This window comes from Puma concolor, chromosome B1 (genome assembly GCF_028749965.1).
Source record: "Puma concolor isolate L17-30 chromosome B1, mPumCon1.1.hap2, whole genome shotgun sequence".
Lineage (NCBI taxonomy): Eukaryota > Metazoa > Chordata > Mammalia > Carnivora > Felidae > Puma > Puma concolor.
In genome coordinates this window covers 141757426-141772013 of record NC_141670.1, presented here as the reverse complement: position 1 = coordinate 141772013, position 14588 = coordinate 141757426, and the positions used below count along the sequence as shown (strand labels likewise).

Here is a 14588-nt window from a genome sequence, read left to right as displayed (position 1 = left end):
TTTCTTGATGTGGAGTTTGGTAGAATGAAAATATAATCTCAAATCTAGTTATTAATATATCTGAAATATCTAAATCACTCACTGTCTTGCACATAGAAATTCCTGTGTGTGTGTGTGTGTGTATGTGTGTGTGTGTGTACATATGTGTGACAGAGAGAGAGAGAATATAAATACTTTTCAGAAATTTTCAGGCAAATATCTAAGTTCTCTGTTCCTAAAGTCAAAGAAAACAATTCAGAACACACATCAGGCTACCTAAGAAATACTCAAAGTACATCTTTCTACACAGACTTCTAAACATTCATGAACAAATCATGTGACTCTCCACAGCCTTGATTACGCTAAGCTCTAAAATCTAGGCAAACAGGAATATGACAGGAAAAGAATGTCAAAGAAACACATAGAAAAATGTGATATCCTATGGCAGAAATGCTGTCAAATGCATAAATTCATGATTCTACCTTCAAATATAAGGTCTTATATAAGATACTCCCCATCTGACTGTTTATGTACAGAATGAATACAGCATTCCCTACCAGTCTTTTCCCACATTAGGATCTAGTCACAGCACTCATGGAAATGGCTCACCACTTGTCTGTGCTATACAGTTTTCAAAAAGGTTCTATGAACATTTGGTTTCCTCTTTTCTTAGAATTCAAACTCTGTGTTCAGAAATAAGAACATGCAACCAGAAGATACGAATCTGCTAAAATTTTATTGGTGTCTTTTTTTTCTTTCTATGAATGTGTCATTAGCAGGAAATTCAGAAAATCATACTGACAGAATATACAGTAGATGGGCTCACCATGATAGGCAGTGAAAATTCTTAATTTTTCCTCCAAAAAAATAACTCTATTAGGAACATTAATAAGACACTATGCACATCCACACACAAATATATATTTATTATGACAATATTGTCATGTCAACGGACTCCAAAGATTCACCTTCAATAAAATTAAAAAGAAAATACACACTTTCTTTTTCTTTTTAATTTTTTTTAATATTTATTTATTTTTGAGAGACGAAGAGAGATAGAGCATGAGTGGGAGAGGAGCAGAGAGAGAGGGAGACAAAGAATCTGAAGCAGGCTCCAGGCTCTGAGCTGTCAGCACAGACTCGCAGCTCAAACTCACTCAAAGTGAGATCACGACCTGAGCCGAAGTCAGACACTTAACCAACTGAGTCACCCATGTACCCCGAAAATACACACTTTCTAAAGACCTACAGACCTAATCTTTATCAAATTTAACCTGAGCATGATGGAAAGCAGGTCAAAGGAAGCAAAGAATATAATATAGCCCAACCTTGCCATCAGTGCCATAAGTATATGACACAGTCCCTGGATGCCCCAGTCCCAAAAATTAGCTCAGTTAACTGGATACAAATTCAGGCTTTCCCAGTTCTGTTGTTTTCATTTTCCAGAGCCATTATCCGAGCATGAAAGACTTCATCTTTAAAGGGAAATAATTTCATTGTTCACATAGCTTTATAAACAAATTAAGGAAAGGTCAAACACATAGACTTCAGTCCTAAGAGCAGACAGCAAGATGAAAACTGCAGACTTAGGAGACAAATGAAACTAGCCATGATGACACATAGATCTGTGTCACAGGCAGAAACTACAAGCCACTTTTTAAATAAGTAGGTGCCAAAGTTACCAAGTTGGACAAGTCTTCATGAAGCCCACAGGTTAGCTGGAGAGACAAACCTTGAGCAAGGTTTGAGCAAGGAAGGCAACTACGATAGAGACAAGTAGAGATGAACCTGGTCTATAGTTCTAAGAGGACCACTTTGAGGAAGTAAGAAAGTGCAGGGAGAAAGTATGGTAGAAATAGTGGCTTCTTCAAGGACAAGAGAAAGACAACTTTGGGTGGAACATAGGTAGAGGGGATTTAGTAGCACCTGAAGAAGCTGAAGAGAGGGTATGAAACACAAAGTTCTCAAAAGTGGTAGTTCTTTTTAATACAGAGAGACTTGGCCATCTGTTGGATTAATGTCCATTTGTTGGATAACCTTTCTTTTGGCCATTTGTTGGACTGAATCTTTCTAACCATAGTTTTGAAAAAATGGCATTCTCACATGTCTGTGAAGAGTAGGTTGTGCAAGTTAGCTGAGGAGTCCAGTTTGAGACTTACTACCCAGATGATGGTTATAGCTATGAAGCCAAAACTCTTTTAAGGGTTAACTGAGGACATACCAGAGCCTTGAGCTCGACAGTGGGGTAGAAAGAACATATTTTGTAGTCATCCTGGACACACTAAGTTTTTGAATTTCATCTGCATCTGATTTCCTTTACTCCATTAAAAGTAAGTTTTCCAATCAAAAACTTCACTCTGCCTAATGTAAGTGAAATTCTGGCTGAGAGAATCATAGAAGTATAAAAACAAATCAGTCACAGGCGCCTGGGTGGCTCAGTCGGTTAAGCGTCCGACTTCGGCTGAGGTCATGATCTCACTGCTCATGAGTTCGAGTCCCGCATCAGGCTCTGTACTGACAACTCAGAGCCTGGAGGCTGCTTTGGATTCTGTGTCTCCCTCTCTCTCTGCCCCTCCCCCCATTCATACTCTGTCTCTGTCTGTCTCAAAAAAAAAATAATAATAATAAGCATTAAAAAAAACTTTTTAAACAAATCAGTCAGTACTGTACTTGCAAAATAACTATGAGAAAAGAATCACTCAAAAATTTCAAAAGTGTTGTAAGCTACCTAGAAAATAATTAATCACAGCAACCACATTAAAAAAACAAACAAACAAACAAAAAACCACAAAAAACAAAAAACAAAGAGAGACTCAGAGAAGGGGAAATGGGTCTCCACAATTTTTGTTTCTATGTATTTAGAGTTCAGGGAAGAAAAATCAGTAACAGAATGGGTGATGGATTCTTTTGGAACATTTGATATCAGGAATTAGCAAACTATGTCCCAAAGGCCAAATCAGCTCATGTGTTTCATAAAACCCCTGGCAAGTTAAGATTTTTTTTCTTTTATCTTACTACATAGCCAAAAGAAATTAAAACAAAAACAAAAACAAAAACGTTATGGGGCGCCTGGGTGGCTCAGCCAGTTGATTGTCCAATTCTTGATTTCAGCTCAGGTCATGATCCCAGGTTGTGGGATCAAGCCCTCCATCGAGCTCCACGCTTAGTATGGCACCTGCTTGGGATTCTCTCTCTCTGTGTCTCTCCCTCTGCCCCTCTCCCATTTCCCTCTCAAATAATAATAATAATAAAAGAATATGTTACATAAAATTCAAATTTCAGTGTACATAGCTTTGTTGAACCAGCCACATGGATTTGTTTACATAGTATTTACAGATGCCTTTGTGCTAGAATGGCAGAGTTGAGTAGCTGTGATGGAAATTGTGTAGCCCTGAAACCCTGAAATATTTACTATCTGACCTTTTACAGGAAAAAAAAAAAGTTGCCAACCCCTGTTTTATATAAATCAAATTAGGACCTAGTTACAAATGGCAGTTTGCACAAGTGGTCAGGCCAGGGTGGGCGGAGACAGACTTGGATTCAATTGTTGATTCTGCCACCTACTTGATATGAGCAGATAATTTAACCTTTAGAGCCTCCAGGCTCCATGTCCCCCCTCTCAGGGGCAGTGAGAGCTAAAATCAACCGATGTTCTTTCTCATCAAGCCATACCCCCTGCTGAGGGTTGGGTCTACCTAATAGAAGAAGCACCTTCTGATGTGTTTGCATATATGTGTACGAGAGATTAAGAGGTGGCTCTCTGTTCCTCATCTGTAAGATTAAGGTAACAGTAAGAGCCTCCTCTTAAGTTTTAAGTATTAAATGAAGTCATAAAGTGCTTAGCACATGTATAGTGCTTAGCACAGTGTCTGGCATTGTGTGCTCAAGAAACCCTTTTGATACTGTTATGTCAAGAGTCAGAAGAACAGTGGTTCAAAGGGGGAAGAAAGATACCTTTCACTATTTTTTTTTAAGCAGAGACACATTTAGGAGATCTTCTGACATAGATAAAGAGAGATGACTGTCTAAATACAAGCCCTCCTTGGGCCCTAATCTTAAATCTCATAAATCGAAGCTTCATTTGCCCACTTGTAAACTAGATCTACATCCATTCATTTAACAAATAATTTTGGAGCACAAGCCCTGTGTAAGGACCAAGTACTGGGAGGAAGGCAGGGAGTGAGACAGGCCCTGCTGTCAATATCTCGAAACAAGTAAGAAAAGCCCAGAAGTAAACAGGAAATTACAGTTCAGTGACGTAGTGCCTTAACAGAACTGAGCCTGGATGCCCTGGGAGCACACAGAAGGGCTGCTTTATTTGTGGGATTTCTATGAGGATTAATCGATTGCCAAAGCAATGGTGTTTTATTTTCATTGGCTTTCAAATATCTGTGAAAGCCAAAAGCATCATCCTAGAATGAGTAATACTACTAACTGCATCTCATCATATCTGAAAATGCCTGACAGACTGAATACCACTTAATACAACACCCGAGTGTTTATCATCATCTTACCCACTATCCTAGTCTGTTTTGAAAAGAGACTTAATGCACACATCAGCAGGAGCATCTCATGGCAATGGTCTCACTTTTCACATCTACAAATGTTATATAATATCACTGCCACACACTAGAGATATTTGAGTTTGAGTACAAAATAATGACTATTCTAATAGGAAAAATGAATTATGCTATGATTATTAGCAATACAATAATGAAAATTATAGTATTTATTATCCTATAATAATTACTGGAATAATAAAATTCCCACAGAAAACTATACATCATCAACCTAGACTGAAGCATCAAGGTAACTGTGACCCCTCTGACCTTTCCTCTTTCACCTCTCTGAAGCACTTAATGCTGCCTTCTTTTCATATTGGAGTTCCATCTTCCTTCGGCTCCTTTATATAGTAAGTGTCCTGGTTTTCCCATTTCTTGAACTGTTCCTTCTCTCATTCACTTCACTAATTCTATTGACCAACATAGGCTTACATTTTTCCTCATCTTGATTAAACTTCAGATAAGTTTCCTCTTGGCAATAGGTCCATGACCTCCCTTTTTTTTTTTGAGAGAATCTACTTTAGAAAACTTCTAATTGCAAGGGGTGGGAGGGAGAGGAGGGTGGGTGATGGGTATAGAGGAGGGCACCTTTTGGGATGAGCACTGGGTGTTGTATGGAAACCAATTTGACAATAAATTTCATATATTGAAAAAAAATAATACCTACTTCACACAGATAACAGTGTTATCTGTTGTATAATACCATTGCCCTGATATGTTTGCATATCTGTCTCCTCCTGTTAGTTTATATACAGCTGAATTAGCATTCTTGATTGAATAAATATTGAATGGTCTGGCACTGTGCTCATAGCTTAAAAAAAAAGAAAAAAAAGAAAACTTCTAATTGCAAAATCTTTCCCTCCCTCTTTGAAATATATTTAAGTCTCTTTCCAGTTTTACAGATCCAAGGGGGAAGGTCTCTCTCAACCTGAGAGCTACCCCCTTGAAATGTATTCACCAAACAAGATGGTAACCCTATCTCCCAGTCTCTGTGGAAGGGCAGTAGCCTAACTTCATGGGTGCCTAGCTCCAAATTTTAACACTACCCCCTGTCAGTAAAATAAGAGAAAGTTTATTTCTATTTTGGGTAAAACCAGTTAGCATATACAGGTGGCCTGCAATTCCTTCCCCTCCCTTGTCCCACCTCTGTTGAGTTCAATCTCTCCCCTATTGCAATAGTCTTTTTTTTTTAAGATTTTATTTTATTTTATTATTATTATTTTTTTAATGTTTACTTATTGTTGAGAGAGAGAGAGAGACAGAGCTCAAGAGGGGAAGGGCCAGAGAGAGAGGGAGACACAGAATCAGAAGCAGGCTCCAGGCTCTGAGCTGTCAGCACAGAGCCCGATGCGGGGCTCGAACTCACGAACTGTGAGATCATGACCTGAGCCGAAGTCGGACGCTTAACCGACTGAGCCACCCAGGCACTCCAAGATTTTATTTTTTAAGTAATCTCTATACCCAATGTGGGGCTTGAACCCACAACCCCAAGATCAAGAGTCACATGCTCCAGTCAGGCACCCTTATAATAACCTTGAATAAGGTCTTCCTTACCTGTTTAATGTTGTTGAGTGCAGTTTTTCTTTATTGTTACATATTTCTCCCATTCCAAGGAAGAAAGGAGAGCCAGGAGGGAAGAGAGAGGGAAGGAGGGAATAAAAAACGAAGGAAGGGCTGATCCAACAAATTATTACAGTTATCGTTTCTTCAGTTAAAGGATATTGCAAAATTAAAGTGGCAGAAAGAACAATTTCAGAATAAAAGAATTCTTTCAAGTTGAATAAATCTAGCATTATGAAAAATATAATCCATTTTCTTTTCTTTTTTCATTTCAGCACGGACTTCTGTGCACTGGGGTTTAGGAACCACAGGCCTATGGGATGAACTCTAAACTCCACCTGGTTGTTTTCGTCTTTGAGGCTACTGATAATCTGGTCTAAATTTTCTATTTTCAAGATTCCCTCCCATCTTCACTCCAATCAAATACATCCACCCTCAATTTCATTTTTCTCTTCATCTGTAATCGGCTTTTCCCTCCTTTCTTCTTGCCTAGGTCCTGCTTTCCTTTCAGGACCCAGTTTATCCTGATTCCTCCATGAATACAAAACCTTTCTCAAAAACAAACTGGTGGTTGCCAAAGGGGAGGGATTTGGGGGTATGGATGAAACTGGTGAAGGGGATTAAGAAGTACCATCTTCCAGTTATAAAACACATGAAACACGGGGATATAACGTACAGCACAGGGAACATAGTCAGTAATATGGTAACAACTCTGTATAGTGACAGATGGTAACTACACTTATGGCGGTCACCATTTCGAAATGTACGTAAATATCAAATCAGCCATGCTGTACGCCAGAAACTAATACAATACTGTATGTCAACTATTCTCCAAATTAAAACAAAACAAAACCTTTCTCTGGTGCTCTTTCTCTTCTTGCTCTAACCTCTTGAAAGTCACTTTCTTTTTCTTTTTTCAGTAAAAATCATGTGGAATTTCACTGACTACTTCACTCTATACAATGCCCAAATGTGTACTTTCAACCCAGACCTCTCTCTGGAATTCCCGACTTGTATATTCAACAGCTTTATGATATTTCCACTGAAATGGCTGTATAGACATCTTTCACTCAACATTTCCAAAACAAAAGAAGTCCTCATCTTTTTCCAAACACTGCTCTACCTGATGACAACATGTTCTTCTAGTCCCTCATGTGAAAACACTTAGAATTATTGTGGGGGTGCTTGGGTGGCTCAGTAGGTTGGGCATCCGACTTTGGCTCAGGTCATGATCTCACCGTCCGTGGGTTCGAGCCCTGCATCGGGTTCTGTGCTGACAGCTCGGAGCCTGGAGCTTGCTTCCAATTCTGTGTCTCCCTCTCTCTCTGACCCTCCCCCACTCAAGCTCTGTCTCTGTCTCTCTCAAAAATAAATAAACATTAAAAAAATTTTTTTAAATAAAAAAAAAAGAATTACTGTGAATGTCCTTCTCTCACACCCACATCTACTCTGTCTAGGCATCCCATAGATTCCATCTTTACACAGATGTATTCAAATCCAATCACTTCTCACTATCTCACATTTAGTGGAGTCATTCTCCCCTCTCCTAGATTACTGAATTCGGCAAGGAATTAGTCTCTGTATTTCCACATTTGCCCCTCTCTGCAAAATCTATTTATACACAGTAGCCAGAATGATCCTTTCAAAGTATTAAGTCATATCATGTCACCTTACAATGGCTTCCCAATTCACTCAGAAGAAAAACTCACGTCCTTAATGACTTACAAAACCCTATCCAATCAGTCCCCTTCCCCGCCCCCCCCCCCCCCCCATTCTCTCCTACTCTTCTTGAGACTCCTGCTCTCCCAGGATACCTCCATTCCAGCCCACTGGCCACCTTGCTTTGCTTTAAATTTGTCAGACAGAATGACCCTTTAGGCTTTGTTCTAGCTGCTCCTGCTGCATAAAACACTCTTCCCTTGGGTGGTCTTCAGGGTTCACGTTCACACCTTCCTCAAGTCTTTATTCATATCTCACGTTTGCAACAAAAATTACTTTCATCCCTTACTTAATATTACAACTTGCACCTTCACTCTCTCCATCTCTGACACAACCAATGTCACTCTTTCTAAAATCACCTTACTCTTAAACTACCTTGAGTCACAATGTGCTCTCCTGAGAACTGGAAAGACCTAGAAGACTCCCTTAAAAGTACAATGACTTGTAAATTCGAAAATGAGTCATTTAACCTCAGCTTCCCTGCACACCAAAATTGTGAGTGCCTATGGGATACAAGTCTTTGTATCCTATACAAGGATGAGAAGAGATGGCTAGAGGAACAGAATAAGAGGAAGGACGGAGAAAGAGTATCATTTAGTGAGCTAATCACTGAGAAACTACGTAATTTGTAATCTAACCACATCCTGAGAGACAAGAAAACTTGCAAATTGCAACATGAATTGCAAATGAAGAGAGAAAAAAAAACCTAGATATTTTCAAACAGAGACAGGTGTTGATAAAGAGTTATCCAGAAAATTTAGTAGTGGCCCAAGGTCCTTATGGATGTTTGTTTTCCTTGCAATGGTTTCTTACAGTGAGAAAGACAACTGTCTCTATACAGATAATATTGAGTTACTTTGTTTTTTGAAGGAAGGGACACCTAGGTGGCTCAGTCAGTTAAGCATCTGACTCCTGATTTAGGCTCAGGTCATAATCTCATGGTTTGTGGATTCAAGTCCTCTGCCCTGGCAACGTGGAGGCTGCTTGGGATTCTCTCCCTCTGTCTCTGTCCCGTTCCTGCTCTCTCTCCCCCTCTCTCTCAAAATAAATAAAAATGAAAACATTTCTTAAAAAATGAAGATCAAAATATAAACCCATGCAACCATGAGATGTGAGAAAATGTTTTGGTTTGTAATTTTGGTATTTTGAAGGGCAAGAATTTGGGGTTTCTTGCTTTGATTACTGTACTTTTTACAAAGATAATATACTCATAAAAATAATAGCCATGTGATCAGTCCCTTTTAGTGCTTTCTGTTTTCATGTTCAACTGAATATGAAAACTTTCCATGAACCCTAAAACTTATCTACAAGGAAAACACCATCTTAACAACAAAGTTTACATTTGAAATTATTGCATCTTAGGTAATACAAATCAATCATCTCAACTAAAACAGAGTTTCAAACTAAGATATAGCAAACTATTGAAATCAAATTATTTACTCATGTTAGAAAGCACCAACATTTAAAAGGGACAAAAATATGAGCTCACCATTAAAACACACTCATAATTTCAAAAACGTGATCAATGTCTTAGACACAATAACCCAACCTTCATAACACACACAAAAAAAATTATTCCATTTTGATAATTAATGTTTTAATAAAAATGTTTCATTTGAAAATCATTCTCCTACCTTATTTTGATTTTAAATGACTTCTGAACTTTATGAATATCAGAACAAAATTTATCCTATCTTAAAATCTCTTTTTAATGAGACTAAAGGAAAAAAACAGAATCTAGAATGAATTCTATACAAAGTTTTCCTTGTGGTGCTCTCCAGTGTCATTGTTGGCATCTTCCTTATTATAATATGCAACAGCACTCAGAATCTGTAAATTATTTCTGGATGGAATCATTTTTAAAAAGTAACTTTATGCAACTTTTTACTTACACATTCTGTGGCTGTGACTATCAATGAGCTTGAGATAACAGATTTTCCTCCATTAAAGCTCACTGAAACATCAAGAGTTCTGAAAGAAAATGAAAGAAACAATAATTAAAAATAAATTAAAAATGAGAGGATTGTGGGAGATTTTTATTTCTGCATATAATTCAAAACAAGCAAGAATGTTTACTTTTGATCAGTTATCCCCACTTTTTTCTTTCTTAGCTCCAGTCATTACTTAGTAGCCAGAGGCAAATTCCTTAAATGATCTAATTGTTCCTAAAAGAAAGATTAACATAAATAGTAACATTAAAAAATTCCTTGAGAGAAATGCTGAGGCTGTCTTCCCAATACCCTAAAAAGGATAAAAAAAAAAAAAAAAAAAAAAAAACCACTTAGATCCTATTTACCATATTTCCCCTGTCTTCAGACATTACTACCATCACAAGATTATTAAGAATAAAAAATTGGAGGGGTACGTGGGTGGCTCAGTAGGTTAAGTGTCCGACTTCTGCTCAGGTCATGATCTCATGGTTTGTGGGTTAGAGCCGCACATTGAGCTGTCAGCTCAGAGCTTGGAGCCTGCTTTGGATTCTGTGTCTCCCTCTCTCTCTGTCCCTGCCCTACTTGCACTCTGTCTCTCTGTCAAAAATAAACATTAAAAAAAAATTCTTAAAAAATAGATAGGTAAATAAATAAATAATTGGAAATAATAAACCATTCAAGGTTAAAATATAGAGAAAGAGATAATACAGGAGAGAGAAACTGAAGAAAAACGAGAATGCAATGTCCATGTAGGTATTTGTTGTAGATGATCCTAGGACATCAAAATATCTTGACAAAGGTAAATGTCAATACTACCCAAAGCTATCTACACATTCAATGCAATCCCAATCAAAATTGCACCAGCATTCTTCTCGAAACTAGAACAAGCAATCCTAAAATTCATATGGAACCACAAAAGGCCCCGAATAGCCAAAGTAATTTTGAAGAAGAAGACCAAAGCGGGAGGCATCACAATCCCAGACTTTAGCCTCTACTACAAAGCTGTCATCATCAAGATAGCATGGTATTGGCACAAAAACAGACACATAGACCAATGGAATAGAATAGAAACCCCAGAACTAGACCCACAAACATATGGCCAACTCATCTTTGACAAAGCAGGAAAGAACATCCAATGGAAAAAAGACAGCCTCTTTAACAAAGGGTGCTGGGAGAACTGGACAGCAACATGCAGAAGGTTGAAACTAGACCACTTTCTCACACCATTCACAAAAATAAACTCAAAATGGATAAAGGACCTGAATGTGAGACAGGAAACCATCAAAACCTTAGAGGAGAAAGCAGGAAAAGACCTCTCTGACCTCAGCCGTAGCAATCTCTTACTCGACACATCCCCAAAGGCAAGGGAATTAAAAGCAAAAGTGACTTACTGAGACCTTATGAAGATAAAAAGCTTCTGCACAGCAAAGGAAACAACCAACAAAACTAAAAGGCAACCAACGGAATGGGAAAAGATATTTGCAAATGACATATCGGACAAAGGGCTAGTATCCAAAATCTATAAAGAGCTCATCAAACTCCACACCCAAAAAACAAATAACCCAGTGAAGAAATGGGCAGAAAACATGAAAAGACACTTCTCTAAAGAAGACATCCGGATGGCCAACAGGCGCATGAAAAGATGTTCAACGCCGCTCCTTACCAGGGAAATACAAATCAAAACCACACTCAGATATCACCTCACGCCAGTCAGAGTGGCCAAAATGAACAAATCAGGAGACTATAGATGCTGGAGAGGATGTGGAGAAACGGGAACCCCCTTGCACTGTTGGTGGGAATGCAAATTGGTGCAGCCGCTCTGGAAAGCAGTGTGGAGGTTCCTCAGAAAATTAAAAATAGACCTACCCTATGACCCAGCAATAGCACTGCTAGGAATTTATCCAAGGGATACAGGAGTACTGATGCATAGGGGCACTTGTACCCCAGTGTTTATAGCAGCACTCTCAACAATAGCCAAATTATGGAAAGAGCCTAAATGTCCATCAACTGATGAATGGATAAAGAAATTGTGGTTTATATACACAATGGAATACTACGTGGCAATGAGAAAGAATGAAATATGGCCTTTTGTAGCAACGTGGATGGAACTGGAGAGTGTGATGCTAAGTGAAATAAGCCATACAGAGAAAGACAGATACCATATGGTTTCACTCTTATGTGGATCCTAAGAAACTTAACAGAAACCCATGGGGGAAGGGAAGGAAAAAAAAAAAAGAGGTTAGAGTGGGAGAGAGCCAAAACATAAGAGACTGTTAAAAACGGAGAACAAACTGAGGGTTGATGGGGGGTGGGAGGGAGGGGAGGGTGGGTGATGGGTATTGAGGAGGGCACCTTTTGGGATGAGCACTGGGTATTGTATGGAAACCAATTTGACAATAAATTTCATATATTAAAAAAAAATATCTTGACAAAGGTACAAGAAGAAAGAATAATTTCTTTTTTTCATGGCTAAGATACATCAGAATCAGAATACAGCTCTTACTTTGGAAACATGATTTCAAATTTTAAGATAATTAATAATAGTTAAAATTTGATTAATTCAGATTCTAGCAATTATTTGTGATCAGTCAGCCAGGAGTTGGTTAACTTTCTAAAAAATAGCTCTAAGATATCAAAAGGGGAAAAAATGACAAGGGGATTTTAAAATATTAAGGAAACAGCCCTTTTCCAAAATAGTTTACACAGTATATTATCCTATAATAATTGGAATGCCAATATTTCAAAGCTATCCATTCATTAAGGCAGAAAGTAGTAGATAACATTTTGGTAATCTAACTTCTATACAGTGCCATGCTCCCATTCTCCGAAAATATCCTAAATTCCAAGAATTAATAGCTAAAAACTTTGCCTGAATTACTCTGAATCAACAAAATGTTATATTTTGAAGTTTTCTTCTCTATTCCTTGAATTGAAAGCCAAATTCACTACCAGTTACAAAGAATTCTGATAAAAGAGAAGCAATCTCAAACCACTGGTAAAATTTCAATTACGATGCCAGAGATGGGGGATGAGAAATATTATTTAGCCCCTGCTATGTGCCAGATACCCAGCCTAGGCATTTTATGAACATCATCTCATTCATCGTCACAACAGCCCTTAAAGAAAGTAGTAGTTTCACAGTTGTGCAGATGGGGTACATCAGGCCCAGAAATGCTAATTACCTTGCCTAAAGTGGTAAAGCTAGGGTTCTAACTAATTTTGAAGTCTTTCCATCAGACCACTCAAGCTTGTTGAAATCAGAGTCCTTAGTGTGTTTCTTTTCTCACTGTGATATTTAGTTTGGATTCACACAGGAACAAGAGACACCAGGGAAGATACTCCTAGCAAACCCGAAGCTGAACTCTTCTTCAAAAATCAGTAATACTTCTGTTTAAAATATTTCTTTAAATTATTCCCTTCAAAATACTTTGTTAAAAAAAAAAGGTTTAGCTATATCCAGAAAAGAATGAGAACTTAAGATATTTATATCAACTTGTTTGAACTTTTGAACTAGTTCAACACAGAATGCCAAGTGGTTTATTTAAGAAAGAAAACTTAAACCCAATTGCTTATTCTGCAGAACCAAGTGCCTTGTTTTATTTACTTTTTTTGAAGACTAAGCAGAGTTGAATCCAAAAATAATCTTTCCTAGTTCCCAATTCCTCTACTTTGAAATGTACCAGAAAGCATATGACATGGTAAGTATGGTTTTAGTTTGGGGGAAGGGACTATCTGATTCACAATAATGTATGATTGTTGCAAATAATCTTACTGATTCAACTTTTATGCGTTCAGCAGATACTAACTGAAGTTGTTTATAACCTGGCACTTAGAACTCACCAGAAATAAACCAGTTCTCTAATTAATGAAGGAAACATTAAAAATTTTGATGCTTCCAGACTGAGAAAAAAAGAAAAAAGGATTTTAATGCTTATCCAAGTGGAATAAGAACAGAAGATCTATTTTACAACAAAGTTCTTTCCTCTAGTAGAAATGCATGCCAACGAGATCTTCTAGGCAGCCAATATAACTGCAGTTGTCTCCAAAACTCAGTCTAGTATCATGTGGCTGGTTTCACATAAAACTGATACAAGTCTCCACAGATGGAAAGGCACCTGATGTTTCTTTTGACATGTGGACTCAACTGAAACAATATGATCTTTACCTTCTTGAGAGCAGAGCATGGCCATCAGCAGCAGCATTGATAACGATGGCGTTTATCGAGTCCCTACTACGAGCCAGACACACGGCTCTCCTCTCATTTAATCTTCACAGAGACCCCCTGAGCTATGCAGCAGCATTTTCTCCACTTCCCAAGAGAGGAAACTGAAGCTTACAAAGGTAACTTGCCCAAACCTTAAACTTCTCTGACTCTGGAGTCCAAGTGCTTCTTTTATTTCTACCACATACTTCTTTCATCCCTGATAAATATGTGAGAATCTTACATTTAAATTTCTCTCATCGGCAAGAGCTGAGTAACACTCCTCCAGGTTTTTACTACATTCATTTACCATATTGCTCATACTAATACATTTACCATATTGCTCATTAACTAGAATGGCATTTACTAACTGCTAAGATAACACAAAAAACACGCTCCAAAAGTTACTCTTGCATTTAAATGTTGTTGTTTCTTTAGTGAAACGTTTTTGAAATTATTGGTATGATACTGGCACATGAATGATACCTTTGCCCAAAGGTATGCTGCTCCTTTGCATGCAGATTGGTAAAGCCACCTCACCCTCTAACCCAAACCTAATACCCTGACCTTTTGTTGACTCAAAATTCCAATACATATATTTAATGTTTGCCATCTTATTTTATGTCATTTCCATTC

General features: G+C 37.9%; 1 protein-coding gene across 3 annotated transcripts in view; it reads right to left on the bottom strand.

Moving 5' to 3' along the window:
• ANTXR2 (ANTXR cell adhesion molecule 2) overlaps window positions 1-14588 on the bottom strand; it is a 170621-nt gene that overhangs the window by 82760 nt on the left and 73273 nt on the right. For all 3 annotated transcript variants that reach the window (XM_086704776.1, XM_086704775.1, XM_086704774.1), the window contains exon 11: window positions 9713-9791. In XM_086704776.1, coding sequence (XP_086560902.1) covers window positions 9713-9791 — 79 coding nt within the window. The remainder of the gene's footprint in view (window positions 1-9712; window positions 9792-14588) is intronic.